Source organism: Panulirus ornatus, chromosome 37 (assembly GCF_036320965.1).
Source record: "Panulirus ornatus isolate Po-2019 chromosome 37, ASM3632096v1, whole genome shotgun sequence".
Lineage (NCBI taxonomy): Eukaryota > Metazoa > Arthropoda > Malacostraca > Decapoda > Palinuridae > Panulirus > Panulirus ornatus.
In genome coordinates this window covers 10,640,140-10,663,032 of record NC_092260.1, presented here as the reverse complement: position 1 = coordinate 10,663,032, position 22,893 = coordinate 10,640,140, and the positions used below count along the sequence as shown (strand labels likewise).

At 44.4% G+C, this 22,893-nt stretch overlaps 1 protein-coding gene across 1 annotated transcript in view; it reads right to left on the bottom strand.

The window, feature by feature from the left end:
* Nucleotides 1-1,749: 1,749 nt before the first annotated feature.
* LOC139760496 (uncharacterized) overlaps nt 1,750-22,893 on the bottom strand; it is a 108,505-nt gene continuing 87,361 nt past the window's right edge. Inside the window, exons 2-3 of the mRNA XM_071683781.1 lie at nt 10,596-10,768; nt 1,750-4,584 (exon numbers count right to left, since the gene is read on the bottom strand). Coding sequence (XP_071539882.1) covers nt 4,273-4,584; nt 10,596-10,768 — 485 coding nt within the window. The 3' untranslated portion in view covers nt 1,750-4,272. The remainder of the gene's footprint in view (nt 4,585-10,595; nt 10,769-22,893) is intronic.

Sequence of the window (22,893 nt, the reverse complement as noted above, 5' to 3'; positions counted from 1 at the left end):
TTATTAAAAACATAAACAACATGTTAAACCTTATAGGAATAGCACAACTCTCTATGAGGACAGACCACAACCCGACGAAGGGGTAGAGTCTGGGTCACCTCTGGAAATACACCAATGAACCTCCTTGCAGGAGACTGAGTTACATGATCTCTCACAGATACAAGAGGGCAGTCTTGTAGAACACAGTCACATCACCAGTCATTAAAAAAAGAATCGTTACAGGAGTTACCTCCTCGCGGCGCTCATACACACTGATTGACCTTAAAAACACAAACCCTTCATTAGATAAAAAAAAAAAAAGATAGATACGTTCTCACGCACACAGGAATTAAACCAGGTGACGAGCATGGCATCCTAATCATCCTATTAAAGCACGAAGGTCACCGTCACGAAGTGTGAGAGCTGCTAGTCTTCCCACACCAACTTCGCCTATGATGCGAGTCTATGGAAAGTGCAATTATCGCCTGAAGTTGAGATGGCTGAGGGATATGGGGCAATGCAAGCCGGAGGCCTCACAGCCATCACCACCTTCATCAGGGGCGCCACAGGGACGGTGGTGGGAGTGTTGGTGATGGTGATAGCGATGATGGTAGGAGTGTTGGAGATAACAGGAGCATCTTTTGATGGGGTAAGCTGAGAAGTACCACGATTTGGCTGACCGCTGAGGCTCGGTGGGTCACCGTGAACAAGGAGTGCCATTAATCATCACTTCAACTCGAGAACTGTACTCAGTGTTTGTACCGACAATAATTTCTACAGATATCTGTAACTAACTTACGTTTGCCATGATAATCGTATAACCAGGATTCCACGTCCACTGTTCCATACTCCTGAGCTGTTGGCAGGGTTTAGTGGTCTGAGGCAATACAGAAATCAGTAGATTATTATCGTTGATTAATGCTGCTGTCCCTAACTCCAGAGAAATAGATCTGCTCGGTGTCTACCAACTCAGCTAGCATCTAGAACAGAATCTGGATGCTCGAGTTGGCGACACAGTGTGTAGCACAAAGTTATTCGTTATCATCAATGACGCATTTACTCGCGATTAGAAGTCTGAAAACGCAGTTCTGTGCAAACCGACGCATGCGATTATTTTTGTCGAACTTTTTCACATCCATATTTTTGGTGTGTGTGTCCTGAGGCTACCTGTCCTTACCGATGACATTTTAACTCCACAGCAATTCTTAGATCATGGAGCTTTACTAACCTTTTAGGTGAAATCATCGCTTGGTAACCTACCTTGCCTAATACAACAATATTTCTGGCAACTCCTTATCCTTTTATGATGTCCACAAATGATTTGGTTTTCTGGGATATGGTATACAGTCCTTCTCAGCCTTTGTAGTGACCTCTATCTTGGCTTAAGACCTCAGGGTAATGGTGAACTTGAATAGTGGGCCGACATCAAGCTCGTTTGTTTATGTGTAGCGTATGTGATGGTCCCTGTTCACATGCTGGTCCTGTTCACATGGTAACCTTAGTCTGTGAGGTGACTTCCTTGTGTAGGTATTACTAGATTATGCATCGCTCTTAGTTTATCTGGTGTCTAGTTTACTTGGTGCCACTTAGATCGTGTGATAATCCGTCTTGTGTTGACTTCCAACCCTATGTGGTGACCCCCGGACATGTGTGGTGACTCTGGCCCCATGTGATGATCTCTCGTGGGTTGGGACTATGCAAGTGACTGGCCTCCGTCAGTTCCGCCCTCCTACCGGCCTGCATTATAGAACTGCCCTCCACAGGGAATGATTTTTTTTTTTTTTTTGATCGTGTAATCGACGGAGCTGAAGAAGTGTTGAGCGTTGAAATGCATAAGAACATTGTCATGTATAGCTGGGTAGAAGGGTGATATCAATTCAGTGCTGTGCGATTAGCATCTGGTATGGGTTTTGTCTTAACGACCATTCGATTTTGAGAGCAATCAAACCCAAGAACGTATATACATACATACACACATACATACATACATACATACATACATACATACATACATACACACATATATACATATACATACATACATTCTAATATACATACATATACACTCAGAAAGTCATTACAGATGAGAAACTCGAGGATCATGTAGTAGTAATATTATTCACAGACAACATAGGACATACGTCATCCACATTCTTTGCTCATTATTTTCATCACTGGCGGGATAAGCACCACCAGCGTTCCAAGTCTGGGTCAGCCTCGGGCTCCTGAAATTTAACCCTCCATGCCATTCAGCACCTGACAGAAGTGAACATCTGCACCATCCTGAACTGATGTTTAATAAACACTTGTCTCTTGAGTGTACAGTGACACTGGAAAACAGGTGCTTACGCTGGTTGGGTCGCCTAAATTACCAGCATTCATGGGTTGTCTTAAGGAGGAAAGAAAGAATGACTTGAGCAGCAGACGGCTCGTGACAGTACTTAAGGAACATGGAAGGTCTGGATGAGTCTTGTATAGGGTGATCGTGAGCGAGCGCTTTCCCCCCAGCGGAAAAACAATAGGTGGCCACAGGAGGAAGTGCTCCTCACAGCAAGAGGCTGTCCACGTCAGCGGCTCCTCACAGCAAGAGGCTGTCCACGTCAGCGGCGAGGCTTCATGACCTGCATTAGCTCAGCCAAGATGCACGAGAAACATACTTTGCAAACAGGATGTAATAGATATTTGCGTGTGTATCCCTCTATGGGTACCAAGCACTTGCAAGAAGGGGTCCCGAAGTGATCAGTAGCGGAGGCAAGACATTCGGAATGAAGTGTTTACTCTGTAGGACGAAGAGAAGAAAGCTCTCTAAGATCATGCGTAACAACCATGCAGCATTGGTATAAAAATACATCTAGTAGATATCGTAAAGCCACAAATAAATGCATCGCATTCATAAATATTCTCAAAACTCGTCCTGAATCCCCCATTTTTTTTACATTTCTGTCACTCTACTTGACAAGCGATAGGAGGGAAATGTAATACAACACATCGGTCTTATCAAGGATACATTCTACAGATGACAGCTACAGTAGATTGAGAATCGTAAAGGACACACAACTAGGTTCCCCGATGTAACAGTTAACTTTTATCATACACATGGAATAACAAGATCAAACAAATACATAGAATGAAACGAAAAGATGAGGATATCTCCACCTCGGCCTGGTTGAGGGAACAGCCAGTGAGATGATGATGTGTGGACCCGCCAGTGTACAATTGGCGGGGAGGCTCCCTAGCGGGAGTTGAGGGTGAAGGATTGAGCCATAGGGAGTCACACATCAGTCACTCCAGCATTCATAACTTCTCGTTAATCATAATCAACAACACAAGAATTGAAGGGAGGAATATGTTAAGTATTAGGCCAGGATACTTATAAAGTAGTTTGGAAGTTTGTCTCATAAGAGGTCAGGTCTGGCGAGGGTCAGGCCAGGTCTGGCGAGGGTCAGGTCAGGTCTGGCGAGGGTCAGGCCAACTGTTAAACCTGCCGACAGCTCCCTGGCTCCAGTGGTTGGGTTGGGACTCCCACTCCCACTTGCACCACAGAACATGGATGTGGTATTATAGGATGCATAGTTTTCCCTTTTTTCATCACGTTTGGGCTAAATATATACAAGCACATATACACTGTGTGTGTGTTTGTGTGTGTGTGTGTGTGTGTGTGTGTGTGTGTGTGTGTGTGTGTGTTTGTGTGTGTGTGTGTTGAGTGTTGTGTGTGATTGTTTTAAACATCGCAGGTCTGTCACTTATCATTTTCTAATGTTTACTTCACACTAGCAAACACACACACACACACACACACACACACACACACACACACACCTTGCATTACTAAATGCAACCTTAATATCTAAGGTGTATGACACCTGATCACTCGAGATTTATATATCTGTTGTTAGTTCAAGAACAGTTTCTTCGGTAGTCGACACGAGCGTGGCAACATCACTGGGCAGTCCTGTCTGTCCTTGACGAGCGAAGCCAGCCAGACACGTGCACCGCAGCCGTGTCCACACTACACTATTCCACTATGTTTCTCAGCGTTCTGTAGTTCGCACATCCTGGAGAGAGTATACCATCAGGTGCGCCACTGTGTACCTGCTGTGTATAGTGAGGGTTTTCGTAGGGCGCACAGCGCTCTTATATACAGACAACGTACACGACCATGTGCACAAGCTTCCGAGGGATTGGTACGTTGTAGCAGTAGTACAGTAGGTCCCAGGGAGGAGGCTGTGGCAGGGGCACGTGGGCAGCTCCGCGGGTGGGGCTTGTACGGGCGTAAGGACTTAGCTGAAGTCTTCAGCCCGTGGTGAGTTCGACCCGACCCCCACCAGCGCCGACGCCCGGACTCTCACACTCTGAATCTTCCTCGATGATCTCGTCCTCTTCCTCCTCCTCCTCCATGGGCTTCGATGCTCTGTCGGGAGAAACCGAAGAGGCGGAGGAACCCTTGTCGGAGGTCGAGGTGCTGCCTCCTCCCCCAACTCCGACACCCCCACCACTCCCTCCTCCTCCTCCCTCTCCGTTACTTGCACCACCCTCGCCACCTTCACCGTCTTCTTGCTGGATTCTTTTCTCTTTCGTCCTTCTGTTCTGGAACCAGACTTTGACCTGGAATAACAAAAGAGGAATCATTAGCCGACTTTGATCACGTCACAAAGAAAACTTCGCATTTCCAGCTGAGGTGAGAGCATACTGCGCCTCAACATGTGGAGGGAATCCGAGAATCGAGGTAAAGTAATGTCATTATCCCTTCGTAGTCTGTGGTCAAGTTGTAACCAAGGACGAATTTGATGAAAGCTTTAGAGGGTGAAAATAACACTTCTCTTATCTGTCTCTAGTGTGTGTGTGTGTGTGTGTGTGTGTGTGTGTGTGTGTGTGTGTGTGTGTGTGTGTATGTTTGAGATTTCCCATTGGTTTGTGCATACTGGGAAGGAGTTTCCCCGCACGTAGGGACTCCATATCTTAACTTCTTCCCTTTCATACAATAATTACTCCAAGATATCATCTTTCCCTTTATGTGCTGCTCCTCCAGCAAGACTGCTCTCTTCCATGACCGACCTTGTGACTCAAGAATCATTTCTCCACATCTCTTCCGACTATCGGTCTCGCTAACATTTCTCCACATCTCTTCCCGACTCTCGGTCTCGCTAACATTTCCCCACATCTCTTCCCGACTCTCGGTCTCGCTAACATTTTCCTACATCTCTTCCGACTCTCGGTCTCGCTAACATTTCCCCACATCTCTTCCGACTCTCGGTCTCGCTAACATTTCCCCACATCTCTTCCGACTCTCGGTCTCACTAACATTTCCCCACATCTCTTCCGACTCTCGGTCTCGCTAACATTTCTCCACATCTCTTCCCGACTCTCGGTCTCGCTAACATTTCCCCACATCTCTTCCGACTCTCGGTCTCGCTAAGTGTCTATGTACCAACTTTGATTGATCGGTTCCTTCCTATTCCAAGGATCTCTTCCATCTCTAGAACACTAAAGCCATTTCGAAACTTGAAGTTGTAATCCAATTTGTTGGGTGTAACGGCCAGCGACCTGTGATGGTCATTAGGCCTGTGGTTGTATGTAGTCTGTGCTGTTAATGTATCTGGGAACATGTCATTTATTTGAGGACATCAGTAATACTGACAATTAACTCATGACAATTAACTTCATGCCACCAACTTGGAGACTCTGCTCCTGTAGCGTTCTGGTGAGAGGCTGTGTACGCTGTCAATTCCCTATGACCCATATCATATAAAGGTTTCTATGATTGCTCCTTGTGTGATCATAATTCAGAATGTCACCACTTTTCATTGTGTGTCATCGTTAATATTACGAGTCTGGTGATGTGTGTGATGATATACCTATATGTCCTGTACAGGATGGTAGGCCAGAATTCTTTACGATTTTTTTTTTTTTACTTTTTTTGTATATGGAGGAAGAAAGCTTTGTATTCGCGGTGCTTCATCGCTTATCCTTGCATTTTTGTTATAGGACACACACACACACACACACACACACACACACACACACACACACACACACACACACACATCTGTATCTATCTATCTATCTATCTATCTATCTATCTATATATATATATATATATATATATATATATATATATATATATATATATATATTTATTTATTTATTTGTGTATTTATATGTATTATACTTTGTCGCTGTCCCCTGCGTTAGCGAGGTAGCGCAAGGAAACTGACGAAAGAATGGCCCAACCCACCCACATATACATGTATATGCATACACGTCCACACACGGCACATATACATACCTATACATCTCAACGCATACATACAGTATATATACACACACAGACATATACATACATACATATGTACATAATTCATACTGTCTACCCTTATTCATTCCCGTCGCCACCCCGCCACACATGAAATGACAACCCCCTCCCCCCGTCTTTCACTTTATCTTTCCATCTCCTTCATTGTTTCCCCTTCCCTTTGCTCCTTCCACTGACGACACACGAATCTTGTACTAAGTCTGTCTGTATTTCCTTACCCCTCTCCTTACGTCAAAACCATTTCAACACACCCTGGTCACTTCTCTCGGTCGGACAGAGCTTGTTACTTTACACTTCACTAACAGTGTCATTCCTTACACGATCATCCCGCCTCATACCACATATTGTTCAGACGCATTTCACTTCCAACACGTCCACCTTTGTCCTTCTTTTGCAATTAGGAGTCAAGACTCGCGTCCTTACAACACCATCGAGACTACTGTACCGTCAAAAGTGCCGAGCATTGTCCTAACAAACACTTGCCTCTCCTTCCATACAACTCCTCAATGCTCCTGGGACCTTAACCCCATCTCCCACACTAAGACTTACATCATCTCTCATGGTTCCATCCGTTGCCATCTCCACAACAAGGCACGTAAAGCACTCACTTCCTCCAAGTTCTCCTCATCCCCACACTCACTCTCGAACAGTCCTGTTTCGGCCCCCGGTGAACGTGCTGAGAAGGGAAGCAGGAGGGAAGCCTGATCATATGTTTGCGAGGGAGAGTGTCTGAGTCTCTGAAACTACGGGTGTGAGTGAGGAGAGGAAACTATTTAGGGAAGCAGTGCTCACATGTGCGAGTGAAGTGTGTAATATGTGGAATGTAGGATGTGGATGTATGCGAAAGGGTAGTGAGTGGTGGGATGAGGATGTTGAGTTGTTAGTGAAAGAGAAAAGAGAAGTGTGAGGACGATACGAACAGGAATGGACTACGGGTGACTAGGAAGTGTGCAAGAGAAAGCGACAAGAGATTAAGAAAAAGTTAAAGCTGAAAAAGAGGGCAAATAAGTGACGGGATGTGAGAGTAACAGTGAATTTCATGGGAAATACGACAATGCTTTTGGAGGAAGTGAATAGCGTATGAAGAGGAAAAGTAGATCATATGGGAGCAACGGTATGGGGAACAGATGAAGAAGAGGTAACAAGCAAAGATGAGGTGAAAACGAGACTGAATGCGCATTTTGAAGGACTAGTGAATGTACCAAATGATCAACTGTAGGATGTTTGGGACGAAGTGGTATGCTATACAACATAGCTATGACGACTGGTTTGTTCAGAAGCGAGTTTGAAAGTACACTGAACCTGCAGAAGCACCACCACAAGAGACGCAGCGGCTGCAGGCGTGTCTGAACACCAGGCTATTTGGTGGTCGTGTGATCGTCCGCTCCTCCCTGGAATAACAACGTCACAGTGGTCAGGAGTGGGCGTGAGGGGAGTAAACACAAGCTTCAGCATAAGCAGAAGGACCTGAGTGCACTCTACCCTGCTCAGGTTCTGCTTGTAGATGCAGTGACGCCCTCCTCGGGTCTGGCTTCCATGGTCACCCTGATGAAAATTCATGTTTGCAATATTTCTCACTAGTTTTCTAAAGTCTTAAGGGGTTTTGCTGCGTTGTTTAGATGTACTTCATAGACGTCTGAAATGGTGAGTGTATATATATATATATATATATATATATATATATATATATATATATATATATATATACACACACACACACACACACACACACACACACACACACACACACATATTCGCCATTTCCTGCGTCAGTGAGGTAGCGTTAACAAAAGAGGACTTAGCCTTAGAGAGAAAATCCTCACTTGGCCCCCTTCTCTGTTCCCTCTTTTGGACAAGTAAAAACTGGAGGAGAGGATTTCCAGTCCCCCCCGCTCCCTCCACTTTTAGTCGCCTTCTACGACAAGCAGGGAATGCGTGGGAAATATTCTTTCTCCCCTATCCCCAGGATATATATATATATATATATATATATATATATATATATATATATATATATATATATATATATATATATATATACATATATATATATATATATATATATATATATATATATATATATATATATATATACACTTATTTATTTTATTATACTTTGTCGCTGACTCCCGCGTTAGCGAGGTAGCGCATGGAAACAGACGAAGGAATGGCCCAACCCGCCCACATACACATATATATATATATATACATACACGTCCACACACGCACATATACATAGTTATAAATTTCAACATATACATATATCTACATGCACAGACATATACATATATGCACATGTACATAATTCATACTTGCTGCCTTTATTCATTCCTGATGACCACCCCGCCACACATGAAATGACTCCCCCCTCCCCCCGCACGCGTGTGAGGTAGCGCTAGGAAAAGACAACAAAGGCCACATTCGTTCACATTCTGTCTCTAGCTGTCATGTATAATGCACCGAAACCACAGCTCCCTTTCCACATCCAGGCCTCACAAAATTCTCCATGGTTTACCCCAGACGCTTCACATGCCCAAGTTCAATCCATTGACAGCACGTCGATTATATATATATATATATATATATATATATATATATATATATATATATATATATATATATATATATATATATATATATGCGCGCGCGCGCGCGCGCGTGTGTGTGTGTGTGTGTGTGTGTATGTGTGTGTGTGTGTGTGTGTGTGTGTGTGTGTCGTGTCTGATAATGTCCCATGATACATAGAACAGCTTTTCGGCTGAGAGTGAGAGCGAGAGACAGAATAAGATCAGGTAGCGGTAGCCCGAGGCACTCACAGCAAGTGAGATTATCACCCCACCTACGAGTGCCATTAAGCAGGGTTAGCGCGTGGCGTTCATCACAGTAACATTTATAGTTATGAATACAGTTGTGTGACGTGTTGTCGAGTGTTGTGTGTGTGAGACGGTGAGGGTGTGTTTGTGGACTGAATCCCAGCAACCCACGTACAGGTGAGGCAAAAATAAGGAGGAATAAAGACAACAACTTTAGCCAGAGAAGGAAACTTGACAGCCATAGTCGCGTTGGACAAGTTTTGATATAAATCTGAGATTTAGGTTTATTATTCGAGTGACTGTGCCTTCGGAAAAGTTTGAGCAAATTCTCTAGTCTTCCCATGCATCGTAAAGCTACCCTTCCTCGGCCATGTCCTGGTTCCGTTAACGGGCTAATCCACCCAAGACTACACATGGGAGAGGAGGGAAGGATTTTGTGAATATGGGTTCTACACTGGCATCATCCTCGTGGGCGAACAGTTTGTACTGATCTGTGTCACGAAGCGGAGGCACTTCATCTTTACCGGGTTGTACTGGACGTCATGAACTCCAGGATCTTGAAGAATATTTGTCTCAGTTTCATAAGCCTTAACCTTACCATATATTCTAGATCCGTGAATTACCATGTCGTTGATCTAGGACCAATCTTTTACCACACGTTATGAAATACGAACCCACTACCCTATTACTGGTATGAACCCAAACTTACCAGTCTACCACAGATCATGGACTCATTACCTACCAGCCTACCACAAATTATGGACTTAAAGCCTTACAGTCTACCACAGATCATGAACTCGTTACCTACCAGTCTACCACAGATCATGAATTCACTGTCTACCAGCCTGCCACCGATCATGAACTCACCACCTACCAGTGTGCCTCATATTAACTCAACTTACCAGATAAATGCAAGTCATGAACACATTGGCTGCTGCTTTGTCAGATCTCTCGAGGTCAGGGACGACTAATCAGTCACAAATCATGCACCCCGTCGCACTGGTCTTGTACATGTCATGTCATGAATGCCCTTTCACAGAATCATAATCTCACTGTCAACCAGAGTTCATGAACTTTGGACCTGCCATAAGTCCACCACATTTCCTAAACACAGGACGTACGGTTGAACCACGGGTCACGAATTCAGGTCCGACCAGTCCACACAGTCTTGAGTCCATGACTGTTCTACAGGTCATGGGCTTTGGACTCGCCAGTCTATTAAACATCATGAACTCGGAACCTACCATTCGACAATGTCATGAAAAAAAAGAACCATTCAGCCTTTCATAGGCCAAGAGGGTGAAGATACATCAAGCGCACCTGTGTCTCCAGGGGGGTGAGGATACGTAAGGTGCACCTGTGAGGGTGAGGATACGTGAAGTGGACCTGTGAGGGGTGAGGATACATAAAGCATGCCTGTGTATCTAAGTGGGTAAGGACACATGGAGCGTTCCCAAGTTTTGTCAATGTTTGAGACCCGTGGAACGTACCTGTGTTTCTGAGAGGTTGAGGGACTGGGCGAGCTGCTTCCTCTCGGCGCCGACAACGTACTGGTTCTTCTCGAAGGCTTCCTCCAGCTTCAGCAGCTGACTCGGGCTAAACGCCGTCCGGATCCTCTTAGGTTTGCGGAAGGGCTGTAGGAGGTAAGCCAGCTGCTCGGGACCTGCGGTAGAAGTAGGTCTCAATGAGACAGATATAAGTGATGAAGATTTATTTTGAATAGAATTAAGGTCAATTGTTATTACATAGCCTACGTGCTGCTTGGCTCGATTCGTTCAATCATACTTAGAAAGATTACGTAAGGACCTTACAATATTGTGGTCTCAGGAAGTGCCAGAAACCAATACTGAACATTAGATGTCTAATAATAACCGCGATGTTTTGGTTTACGGTTTAGTTGAGGCTTTGATTCCACTTCTCACTAGTTGCTCAGCACACCACCGCTCAGGTCCAGCACCAGTGATCAGCCACCAGTCCTGACAGACATAACAACCTCTCTCAGGGCTGATCCCCACATACGCTGTGAGCTTCTCCTGTGATTAGTTTGTGAGAAAATAGATCCAGGATAACCTGCCTCTCTCCACTTGTGATTAAATGGAGCAAGGATAAACTACGACGCACTTTTGACAGGTTACCTCCTCTCCTCGATATCATTTGATAATATAATGCAGCTGAGGCAAAAGATAAGACAAAAACTACACCAATTGCGCCCGCACCTCCCATTTGACACGGGCGATTACTCCCTACACACGTGTGGCTACTCTAGAGAAAATTTCGATTTTAGAAATAATTGAACGAACCCTTGTGACTCCAGCCATCGTTCACGCCCCAGAGACCAGGCCCTCAGATCTCAATACTGTTTGGGCGGAGAAACCCTTCCTAAATCTCTCATAATGTGCATAAGAGCTTCAATCCGCAGATAAGCGAATTGAAACGCGCCCCGCCGCAATACGACTAACCGATATTGACAGTGAGGCTCATCCCTCGGCGCAAACAGACGCAGACTTCGACCTTGCCGAATTTCGAGCTTAGTGCTATCATCCCCTGGCCACTTGAGTTTCAGGGTATGAAAGAGGATATTATTACTCTTAGCAGGGCACGAGAGCACCTCTCTTATGAAGTGCTGTCAAACTCGACCGATTCCGCTCCGGTTTGGTTGGACGTGTCATGGTTTATTTCGGCATTATTTTATTGTTCATGTGATTGTTGTAGCCGGGCTGACGGCCGAGCGAGATGGTGGCTTTATTGGTGAGGTCATGTATTCTTCTCTCGTATTAATTTTCGGTTTCAGTTCGTAATATTAAGTTACGTCCGAGTATGGAGAGCGCGAATGGTTGCGATGCTCTTTGAGAAGATGACTTGTGTGAGATAGTATGAAAGGGAATGGAAAGTTCGAGTAATTGAACATGTTAAATGGTCTCCGTGCGTCAGCTGCAAGTGTATGTCAATATCCAGCCAGACACAGGCAACCCGCTCATCGTGGCTTCCTATGAACAGTAAACTTTCACGAGTGTGATCCAGCCAGCAGCACATCGGGTCGGATCTCCTCTGGTTTCCCGTATGGGAAGAGGTTTTCAGGAACAATTCCCTCGATGATATGCGTCGTTCTCGAGGATTTATCGCTTTTATTTATGGCCCTATAACTTGACTTGATTAATGAAGCGAGGGTGGGCCTGGCTCCTCTCTCCTCCCCTTTTCTCTGCATCTCTGATCCTGGTTTACGTTCAGCATAATCTCTCTATTTTTTTTTTCTTTTTTCCTTACAATCACTTCACGGGAATAGGTTTTTCATCATTGACTCGGTGGAAGTTTTGTCTGGCCTGATGTTCATTTGTCTCCTCGCGTAGCGGAGTTGCATGGGGGGGAAGCGGGAGGGGAGAGAAGGAGGAGGTGAGGGGGAGAGGAGGAGGAGGAGGAGGAGGAGGAGGAGGAGGAGGAGGGGTAGTGCAGAGGGGTGGTGAGTCGTGGCACTACGGCTGCCGCCGCTTTGTTTACCTTCTGTGGCGTGGCCTCTTGACGCCAGGGCAACCAACTGATTCCTATTTCACACATCCCATTTGGTTTAGTAAGACGTGGTTAAAAAAAAAAAAATATCGAGGGTATTTACATGTTTCGTATAGAGAGCCCAGTCTGTTGCAGGAGAGACTGATCATGTAGAATGCAATTGAAGGCTGTCTCGGATGCGTACCTTGCTTAACCTTCCCTTAGGGGTTGAATTACACTCAGCGTTGGTAATACTGTTTGAAAATACGGAGTCGAGGCATCAAAGTGATAACTATTTATATTCATAAGGCTTATCTGCATGTTACCTTAAGGTGAGCAAATCAGCCTTTGCGGCTTTGGCTTTAACCATTAGCTTGGCCCCACCAGCCTCTTAAAATATCTAGCGTGCCATGGGTAGAGTGCTAATGATATGCCTAAGTGAAATGCGGACGGCGCTCTCTAATTACGGCTATAGTGAGATGGCGAAGGTGGGACAAGAGAGAAAGGACGAGGAGATGAACAGAAGGAGGTAGAGGGAAGGTAGGGAAACAGCGGGAGGAAAATGTAAAAAAAAAGAAAAAACGAAGGAAAGGAAACGATATTGCGTATAAGATGGACGAGAGAGAGAGAGAAAGAGAGAGAGAGAGAGAGAGAGAGAGAGAGAGAGAGAGAGAGAGAGAGAGAGAGAGAGAGAGAGAGAGAGAGAGAGAGGTGAAGGGAAGGTTTCAAAGGAGAAGAACTGGAGACAGGAAGAGGGACGGTAAGACAGAAGTGAAAGACGGTGGTATGGACAGTAAGGAGACTTACATTAGTAAATTTTGAGGTAGAGTTTCAGATTGGCAGAGTTTGATTTATCACTGTATGGTGTACTGGTTGTACTGGGGGTAACACCGGGAGGTGTAGTGGTTGAGGTTGTACTGGGGGTAACACCGGGTGGTAGAGTGGTTGTGGGTGTTGTACTGGGGGTAACACCGGGTGGTAGAGTGGTTGAGGTTGTACTGGGGGTAACACCGGGTGGTAGAGTGGTTGTGGGTGTTGTACTGGGGGTAACACCGGGTGGTAGAGTGGTTGAGGTTGTACTGGGGGTAACACCGGGAGGTGTAGTGGTTGAGGTTGTACTGGGGGTAACACCGGGTGGTAGAGTGGTTGTGGGTGTTGTACTGGGGGTAACACCGGGTGGTAGAGTGGTGTACTGGTTGTACTGGGGGTAACACCGGGAGGTGTAGTGGTTGTGGGTGTTGTACTGGGGGTAACACCGGGTGGTAGAGTGGTTGTGGGTGTTGTACTGGGGGTAACACCGGGTGGTAGAGTGGTTGTGGGTGTTGTACTGGGGGTAACACCGGGTGGTAGAGTGGTTGTGGGTGTTGTACTGGGGGTAACACCGGGTGGTAGAGTGGTTGTGGGTGTTGTACTGGGGGTAACACCGGGAGGTGTAGTGGTTGTGGGTGTTGTACTGGGGGTAACACCGGGTGGTAGAGTGGTTGTGGGTGTTGTACTGGGGGTAACACCGGGTGGTAGAGTGGTTGTGGGTGTTGTACTGGGGGTAACACCGGGTGGTAGAGTGGTTGTGGGTGTTGTACTGGGGGTAACACCGGGTGGTAGAGTGGTTGTGGGTGTTGTACTGGGGGTAACACCGGGTGGTAGAGTGGTTGTGGGTGTTGTACTGGGGGTAACACCGGGTGGTAGAGTGGTTGTGGGTGTTGTACTGGGGGTAACACCGGGTGGTATAGTGGTTGTGGGTGTTGTACTGGGGGTAACACCGGGTGGTAGAGTGGTTGTGGGTGTTGTACTGGGGGTAACGTGGGTGTTGTGCTGGAGTTAACACCGGGAGGTGTAGCTGTTATACTGAGGGTAACACCGGGTGGTACAGTGGTTGAGGTGTCGTAGCGGTTTTATGATTGGCTGAAGAGTCGGTTGGGGGTACAAATGTGGTGTAGTTGGACGTCTAAGATGTGGTTGGGTGAGCAGCAGCGGCTGAATGGTGGCGATGTCTCTTGGTGTAATATATGATGCAATATGAAGCGAATGATGGGGTGGTTGTGGGTATGATGGTGGGTATTAAGTGGGTTAAGTGATGAACTTCGTGCTGCTTTCTGTGGGTAGTGGATGTAATGCTGGTTAGTTGAATGGTAGGAGATGTGGTTGCAGATGTGACACAGAGTGAGAGTGGTTGGATCACCTTTTATTAGGGCAAGGAGGGCCAAGGTGAATGTTCGAATTTGAGATTTGAGTCAGTTGCTGTTTGCTGATGAAACGGCTCTGATGGCAAATTCGAGGGAGAAACTGCAGAAACGGGTTTCCTAGTTTGGAAGGCTGTGTGAGTAAAGGAAATTGAGTCAATGTGAACAAAAGTAAGGTTATTAGGTTGAACAGTAGAGAGAGACAGGGTGGCTGAATTGATAGTTTCAATGGAGAGAACTTGGAGGAATGAAGTGTTTCAGATACATGTAAGTAGATATGGCAGCGGATGTAGTCATGGAGGCTGAGGTTAACCACAGAGTGGATGAGGGAGCAAAAGTTATGGGGGCACTGAGGAGGATGCAGAATAAAGGGCCACTGTCTGGTCGGGCATAGATGGGTATGTTTGATGGTATAGTAGTCCCGACGGTGTTGTAAGATGTGAGGCATCGGCCCTAGATAGATATATACTGAGAAGTGTGGATGTCAAGGGAATGAAATGTTTGAGGACAATGTTTAGTTTTAGAAGGGTTAACTGAATGAGTAATTATGTGTAAGAGAGAGATGTATTGGTAAGAAGAGTAATTATGGGAAAGGTGAAGAGGGAGTGCTGAAATGCTTCAGACATATGGAGAGGATGAGAGAGGAGAGGAGGACTTAGAGGGTATATCTTTCAGAAGTGGATGGAACAAGGAAACGTGATAAACCGAGGAACATTCACGAGAGCATGAGGCGTGCATGGGATGGAGCGAATTTTAGACCATGTTGTAGACAGGGGTCGACTTTGTCATTAGGCCGAAATGTCTGACGTAAAAGGAACCCTAGCGTTGTGTAACGATACTAATTATAATGATAATGATAATAACGATAATACAATGATAAAGATAGATAATGATAATAATGATGATAATAATAATAATAATAATAATAATAATAATAATAATAATAATAATAATAATAATGATAATAATGATAATAGTAATAATAATAATCACAATGATAATGATTAGTAATAATAGTAAAAACAGCTTAAGTACATCTGCCCAAGGATCCCCTTCTGTGGGGCTCACATATCGCTCCAAGGCCCCTCCACTCTCATTGGCCTGGGTCATATGTCGAGTCGGAAGTGTCGTTATGTGTGTGTTTGTCTTAGTGGGGTGAGTGTAAGGCAGCTGAGGAGTTTGTGTTTGATGTCTTCATCATATTAGTTGCATCTTGGCCGTAAGGGGTCTTGTATGATGAATTGATGTTTGCAGTGTTAAAGAGTGAGGTTGTGCCCAGAGCCTAGACGAGAAAGCATGACTCGTACATGTTCTGGGAGTGTTGTTTCATATGGCTGTATATCTGTGAGAATGAAACTCAGTATTTGGTTCGACGTTGAAAGAGAGAAGATAAAGAAAAAATTAGGAAACCCGAAGTCAAAGAGATAATTAATGACGAAGAAGAAGATAACAATAGAATATGGATAAGAACATGATAAAGATGTAGGTCGGAGCACAAGGCAGAGGAAGTATGGCAGGTTCTTCTGTCTTGGAGTGGAAGGCTGACGAGTGGAAGCAGGCGATAGGAATTAAAAGAAATAGATCTCATGCGAAACGAGACACGGAGAAGACAGGAAATAGCTGGTTCAAAATACGAATATCAAAACATGTATCAAAAGAACCAAAGAAAATGGAGAGTAAACAAAAAAGAAGTTAGTCGAGGGAATGAAGATGACGAGAGAGAGAGAGAGAGAGAGAGAGAGAGAGAGAGAGAGAGAGAGAGAGAGAGAGAGAGAGAGAGAGAGAGACTATCAAGGAGCAAAGAAAACCAGGCCAACAAGAAGAAAAAAAGAAAGAAGGAACCAAACTAGGAACTGCGTAACGAAGAGGAACGAAGGAGACAGAAGAAAAATAAGTGGAAGCGATGGAAAAAAATTTGGGGAGACGAAAATGAAAAGAGGAAGCAGAAGCCAGAGAAGGAAGACGCAGGTCAGAGGGCGAGCGGATGCAGGAGGTGGTGCCGACGTGGTCTGACCTCCGAAAGGTTCATGTGGTGAAGGAAATACGTGACGTGTGTGTGTCTCGGGCAGACTCATCCATACCAGGAGTTGGATGTCCCCGTCGCTTGACGCTGCGAACGAGGCATATCCGAAGCCGAGAAAATGTTGTGGGAAACACGTATACCACAACACGTAAAGACCAGAACAACGTATGTCATGATCAACTTGGATAACACGAAAAAAAAGTCTGTGATGTTCAGTAACTTTGTGTCGGTAAAGTTTAAGGAATCGAATCAAACACATTTCCTGCGTTATAGTCTAGAGACCTTACTGGTAAGATCTCTTTTTTTACTATTTTCAAGATACTGGGAATTAAATCAAAATCTATCGCCTCACTCAAGGTCTATGGTCTTTTAGATGATTTTCTGTCCATTTGGATCATATCTCATTTTGATAATTGAGTTACAGGAACCGATGAAGTAAATACTGATCTGTACGGAGACACTTCGAAAAAATCTTTCAAGGAAATATGTATGATTACTGTGTCCTTGAGACCGGGGCCTCAAAGACTAGATCCCAGTATTCCTCTCGTGTCCAAAAGGTAATTAAAAGGGACAAGGGTCCTAAATGCATTTGTCCCGCGGCGTAGGTTGCAGCTGGCTGTAACAACCTCTGCTAATGTATTCGCCTGAGGTGGATGTGAGAGAGAGAGAGAAATGAGGCTAAAAATGTGGGATTCTCAGAAAAGGAACTTAGATATGCTGAACGTGTGTGAGGCGGCTTACCATGGTGATATGCGAGCATTTAGTGTTCCCACAGGATACGCTGGGACAAGGATACGAAGCCAGGAGAGAGGATGTGGGCGCCTGGCCCTCTGGACAAGGAATAACCTAATATTTCAGAAGCCACTGTTGGATGATAGTGCCTCCAAGACTTTAGTACGTTGTGAGAAAACTAGCAACAGAAATTCCTGCCCTTGATGAAACACAGTCTACCCAAGAGACGTAATGAAACAGATCGAGTACTTGATGATGATGATGATGATGATGATGATGAAGTACGATTAAGATGGTGTGGAGGAGGACGAAGTGATCCCTTCTTGGTACGGGAAAAGTTCTATCGGGAAGGATTTTTAAGTTCTGGAAAGGTCAGGTGGCATCGTTGAGCTCCGCAAGGAACAACTCAGATATGGTGACTTACGTCCTAAGAATGTGACGCGCGGACAACTTCCCGGATGGTGTTATAGAAAACTGTACGGTGAGAAAGCCAGGTAAGCCATCAGTATCGGATCTGATAAATACAACGTATCTCATCTTGAAAAGTGGACACGTCATCCATCTTACACTTGGGAAAATGATCCCTTAGTGTTGAGTCCGAATGCGTGGTCAGCAAAGGAAAAACAGGAGGACTGAAGGAGAACGTGAAGATGTGAGTGAAGAAACTTTACCAAAGGGTAAATAGATTATTTAGAGACATAAGCTGGGAACCGATATTTTAGAGAGTAGAGAGCAGTATTACAAGGGCTCCTTAAAGTTGATAATGAAGGAGCCTGTAGAGCTGTACCAGAGGTGGGACACAGGGAGAGAGAGAGAGAGGGAGAGAATAGAGAAGAAAGCCTTGTTCAGGTGATATCAAAAGACCAAGGAGACTAGAGACGTTCCGTGTGGAATATGTAGGAGGGAAATTAGCGAGGCAACACATGAAAGGTATAAGAGAGCCAGGAATCAATACAGCACAATATCGAAGAAATATCAAGAGAAATTAAGAAAAAAGAAAATATATGTTATGCAAAAGAAAAAGGAAATTCTATATTTCTCTTTAGATTGAACAAGAGCGTAATACCTGTAAATGGCTGAAAGATTCGACTGAAGAACAAAGATGGATGGGTTTCTGAAACAGACAAGAGTGTATATGAGAAAGTGAATGATGAATTCCACAGTGGATTCACAGTCGAAGACCCATTATCGTGAGTAAAACCAAAGACGGGATGGGAGGTCATGGAAAACATGAACCCCCAACACTGGATGAAAAGAAACTCATTAAGGCGAGAGATCCATACAGGCACATGACCCTCATCACGCCCTTCGTAAACAATACGTGAGCAGAAACACGTCAGACCTCTGGGCCCACGACTCCAACCTGGGCTCACCAAGGGCTGTATGGATAGAAGACCCCGAAGACTTCGCCAGATATTCACCACATGTTGCTGAGAACTCATTTCAAGAGAGATCGGTGCCAAATAAAGCGTTAAGAGAGATATCTGAAAAAGCTGGTCAAATTACGGGACAGTATGACAAAAACATAATGTAAACTGAAAGAAGATAGTCAACAGGCAAATGAATATTTATAAAGGAGACTTTACCTAGATGGGAAGAAACGTGGAATCATAGGTCTCAAAACAACATATTTCGTGGCCCTACACTACAGAGTTTGTCTTGAATAAGAGATGGATGAGTGGCGTGAGTGCAAGAATGTTATGTCGTCAGCAGTAGACTAGTAAAAACGATAGAATTCAAGGCGGTTACGATAGCATGGCATCTGAACTCAAATGAACGGAGGATATACGTTAGATTCACTTTTTCAGCTCAGGTAGGAAGTAACTATTGGTGTTCCACAAGGGTCATCCTAAAGTCTCCAGCCATTCCTGATTTATGCAAATGACTTGCTAGGGAACTAGTTTCGTACCTGTATATGATTGCAGGCTCTAAAACTATGAGAGAGTTGTGAATATATGGATGAATGTCAAAATTGCCGACATTTGCATGGACAAGGAGATGCCCGAAAGAAATTATTGCAGCAATAGATTAGATTCAAACTTAAGGAGGCACAGAGGCGGACCGACGAATGCCAACAAATCCTTCACCAGCGGATGAAGGAGCTCAATGGATGGGGTCAAGGGTTAAAGACTCATCCACGGTGGAAGAATGACCAGCAAAAGACATGATACAGTTTCTCATTTCATTGGTGGAGATTTTTGATGTCGACGTGTGTTTTTTTATCATGAAAAAATAATCGACGGTATGCCACAACAGCAAACTGAAGAGGAGGAGAGATTGAAGAGGTGTGACGTAATACTTCTATATAACAGTTAAGGGTTAAATGAGTGGAACAAGCTGAGTGAAGGACGCTTAAGACGAACATAAAAAGAATTGAAAACACTTTCATGTTTACCAGAGATGTGATAAGATGGCTGCTTCCGAAGGTAACATTCTCTTCATTTATGCCCCAGTAAGTAATAATGATCAGGTAGTCACACACACACACACACACACACAGACACACACACACACACACACACACACACACACACACACACACACACACACACACACTATATATATATATATATATATATATATATATATATATATATATATATATATATATATATATATGATATTTTTGCTTCATGTTGGAGCCTCCAGTCACGGACAAAATTCCTCATCAAGGTTGGGTTTCCACTGAAATAGGAAAATGGTGAATGGGAAAAAGAAATAAAAAGTAAAGGATTATGAAGGAAGTGAAAAACGTCTTTTCAAAATGGAACGGGTAAGAGTTCCAAAGGTTTGCGGTGTAGGAAAAGAAAGATAACGCAAGGGCCTCCCTTTTTAAGTTGTGTCACCCACTGGTCACAGAAGAGGCATTCATTCGATAGAGACTATCCTGTTCAGGATGATTTTATCAATCCATCTTCATGTCCACAACACTTGAAGTGAAAATAGTCACACAGTTCAACTTAACACGCCAGACGGCTTGACATTAGCAGTACAGTACAGGGGACATTCAAGAATACAGAGTTCTAAAGTATACTTAAAAGCTTCTTGACACGAGTTGAATATCATGGTACCTGGCACTGGTTCTTCATCAAGATCTCATACAACATGTACCTGCAGCCAAGTCTTGCTTTAACATCAGGTGAGCGTCGAGTCCCGTTTTCTGTGTTTACCTTCGGTGTGTTTAGCTTGCTAGTATTACAGGAAAGTTATGATTGTATGGTACTTGAGTTCTCAGGGAGTCGAGCATCTCAGGTCCATCTTATAATCATTAAGTAGATTTTTGTTCAGGGTATTTTTATTATTACCCGTCGGTATAACACAAGTTGCATCAATATCTGGCCAAGATCACACCTCGCAGGCCAGTAAACACACCTAATTATGTCCATATGATTTGCTATACAAGAGAATCTGTAGGACTTTGTCAGTCATTTGAATTTGCATGGCATCAAAATGATGTATTATGACGTCTCTCACCACCCTGCGATATTCAGGGTGTGGAGAACTAAGTGAGGCGAGGCGAGTGCACTTTCAGAACCAGATATAACTAATACGTGTATACATTAGAACTGACACAAGTCGTCTGTGGTGTGAGGTTCTTGCACGCTCTCCTCTCGCACGCGTTAGCGAGGTAGCGTTAAGAACAGAGGACTGAGCCTTTGAGGGAATATCCTAACTACATGTTGTAGACGGTGACTGTAATGGACAGGAGCTCCTTGAGAAGAAGAAGAATTTGACATAGATGATTATTGAGGAAAGGAAGAATCTTATTTCGATGAATTTAAGAAAATGTATGTACACATATTTCCGAGATGTTTACGACTGTGTATAGTTGAGCGTCCGACTGTTGATGCCTTGTAACGGGCTGATGCAAGTTTGAATTAGGAGTGTCAGATACGCATGTCGAAATCTAACAAAACACCTACACGCAGGTAGTAATTATGTACGTCTTTTACTAGCATGGAATATTATTCCATTAAAATCAAGACTATAATCACAGGAAAAATTGGACGATGTATCTGTTCGTTAGATTTTTTTTTTTTTTTGACAACTGTCATTGAATATGATCTTCCTAATCGTATACGTGTTACACAATATTCCGAAATGTATTTGGTGATATTGACGCATTTAAATGTTTGGGTGTTTTGCCCTGACTGACACCGGCCACAAATGTGGATAAGAAATGTTGATGGTGTGTCACACCAGTGTGTGTGTGGTGGTCACCAGCCTCACCAGGGGGCTTCGAGTACTTCTGTGTGATACTGTAGTGAAACATAGTCACTAACATCCTCGTAACTTCAGGACTTTATACTGAAGCAGACGCATATCGCTTGACGGAGGAATATTTCTCACGTGAAAAACTCATATATCGCTGAAGTGAGTCTTAGGGTGTGTGAAGGGACGAACGTTTCGGTGGAAGGGCTTGTGTCTTGCATGGGATATTGTAAATTTAAGCGTTGTGCTATACAGGGGGCGACGTGCTGTCAGTGATCTGAACCAGGCCATATATTTTTCACATGAAAAACTCGTATTGCTTGACGGAGAAATATTTTTCAATGTACCTTTCACGATTCGTCAGGCGTGACCAGATCATTTGCGTATGTCAGAATAGCGTATTCGTCATCGCTAAAGGAGTTTGTTTTGCCTTTTGTTGGTCATCCACATGATCATCTCGTTCGGAGAAAGTCGTTTGAAAGTGCATGTGTCTTACACGACACATGCATAAGCCCTTACAACTTATACAGTAGTCTCGCCTCGAGAGTGCGCATCCCAATTATGCCAGTAATGTCACCCATAGACGGGCTGTCATTGACGAAACCCCGTGCCGGACTTGTCCTGACGAATCTTCACACACACGCACACACACACACACACACACACACACACACACACACACACACACACACACACACACACCATGTGAAAGGAATTACATGGGCTACAACTGTTAAGAAGTGGATCATTATACTGTGACACTGTACGTCAAAAACTTCCCATTAGGGTGACAGTGTACCTTGGAAGCTCTATATGCTAGTGTGGCACGCTACGTCACAGACTTCACACTAGGGTGAAACTTTGTGTCGCATGTCTGTCGACGGCATGGCCCTGCACGTGATAACACTATAAGTTCTGGCAACTTTTTTCGATAATGTGGCGTTTCTCTCTCTCTCTCTCTCTCTCTCTCTCTCTCTCTCTCTCTCTCTCTCTCTCTCTCTCTCTCTCTCTCTCTCTCTCTCTCTCTCTCTCTCTCCCCCTCTACGTGTAACACCTCTCACCGCTGTAGCGTAAGGTAACACGCTCGGCTGTGGGACTGGAAATGAATGGCCATCAGCACAAGTGGTAAGACATGTAATGTCAGGGTTGCCAGTGCCG